The following is an 825-nucleotide window of genomic DNA, read 5'->3' on the forward strand; positions in this document are numbered from 1 at the left end:
TATCTAATATAAAAAATTAATCCAAAATTTAATTTCTAAACTATAAAAATTTAATTAACATTTTTATAAAATATAGAAACAAATAGAGTATGCCTTTAAAATTTTATCCGAAAAAAATCGCATACTATATATAATTTTACTCTCATAATGTATGTTTTAATTTGAATAATAGGCTCCAAAGGAGTTGGGTAACGAGGAAAATGTACACTTAACAAGCACAACTCCTCCGGCAATGCATAAAGCATATCTTGAACAATTTCGAAAGGACTTTAAACTATTTCTCAAATTACGTTCACAAGAGCTAGTGCCTAAAGGTGGGATGGTTCTCACTCTAATTGGAAGGGATAAAACTCAGAAAACTCATGACATCAGAACTGCTTGGAGCCTAATTGGCACGACACTCAATGACATGGTCTTGGAGGTACATGTAAAATTACAAAATACAAAATACAAATATAACCTAGGGTCAGTGACGGAGCTTAATTAGGATAATGGGACCATGACTCTCTCAAATTTTTTATAAAAAAATTAATAGTAATTTTAAAAAAAATAAAGAGTAATTTAGTTAGTTCAAATGTTTTATTATAATTTATAATATTTACGGTCAATTTTTATCTCATATTTTTATTGCATAATAATTTGTAGAGTGAGTCTTTATTGGTTTCACAACACATCTAATAAAATAAAAAATTATCTAACAAAAAGAGATAAAAATAAAAAAATTTAGAATGAACCTTTGTTGGCTTCACAATGCATCTAATAAACAAAAAGAGATAAGAATAAAAAGTTTCCTTACTTCTTTGCTTCTCATTATAAAAACACGCT

General features: G+C 27.2%; 1 protein-coding gene across 2 annotated transcripts in view; it reads left to right on the plus strand.

The window, feature by feature from the left end:
- LOC107628867 (jasmonate O-methyltransferase-like) overlaps positions 1–825 on the plus strand; it is a 35,295-nt gene that overhangs the window by 32,743 nt on the left and 1,727 nt on the right. Inside the window, exon 3 of one of the 2 annotated variants that reach the window (XM_021117971.1) lies at positions 173–421. The exons of the other annotated variant lie outside the window; for it this stretch is intronic. Coding sequence (XP_020973630.1) covers positions 173–421 — 249 coding nt within the window. The remainder of the gene's footprint in view (positions 1–172; positions 422–825) is intronic. 2 annotated transcript variants of the gene reach the window in all.

The sequence above is a fragment of the Arachis ipaensis genome, chromosome B03, assembly GCF_000816755.2.
Source record: "Arachis ipaensis cultivar K30076 chromosome B03, Araip1.1, whole genome shotgun sequence".
Taxonomy (NCBI): Eukaryota; Viridiplantae; Streptophyta; class Magnoliopsida; order Fabales; family Fabaceae; genus Arachis; species Arachis ipaensis.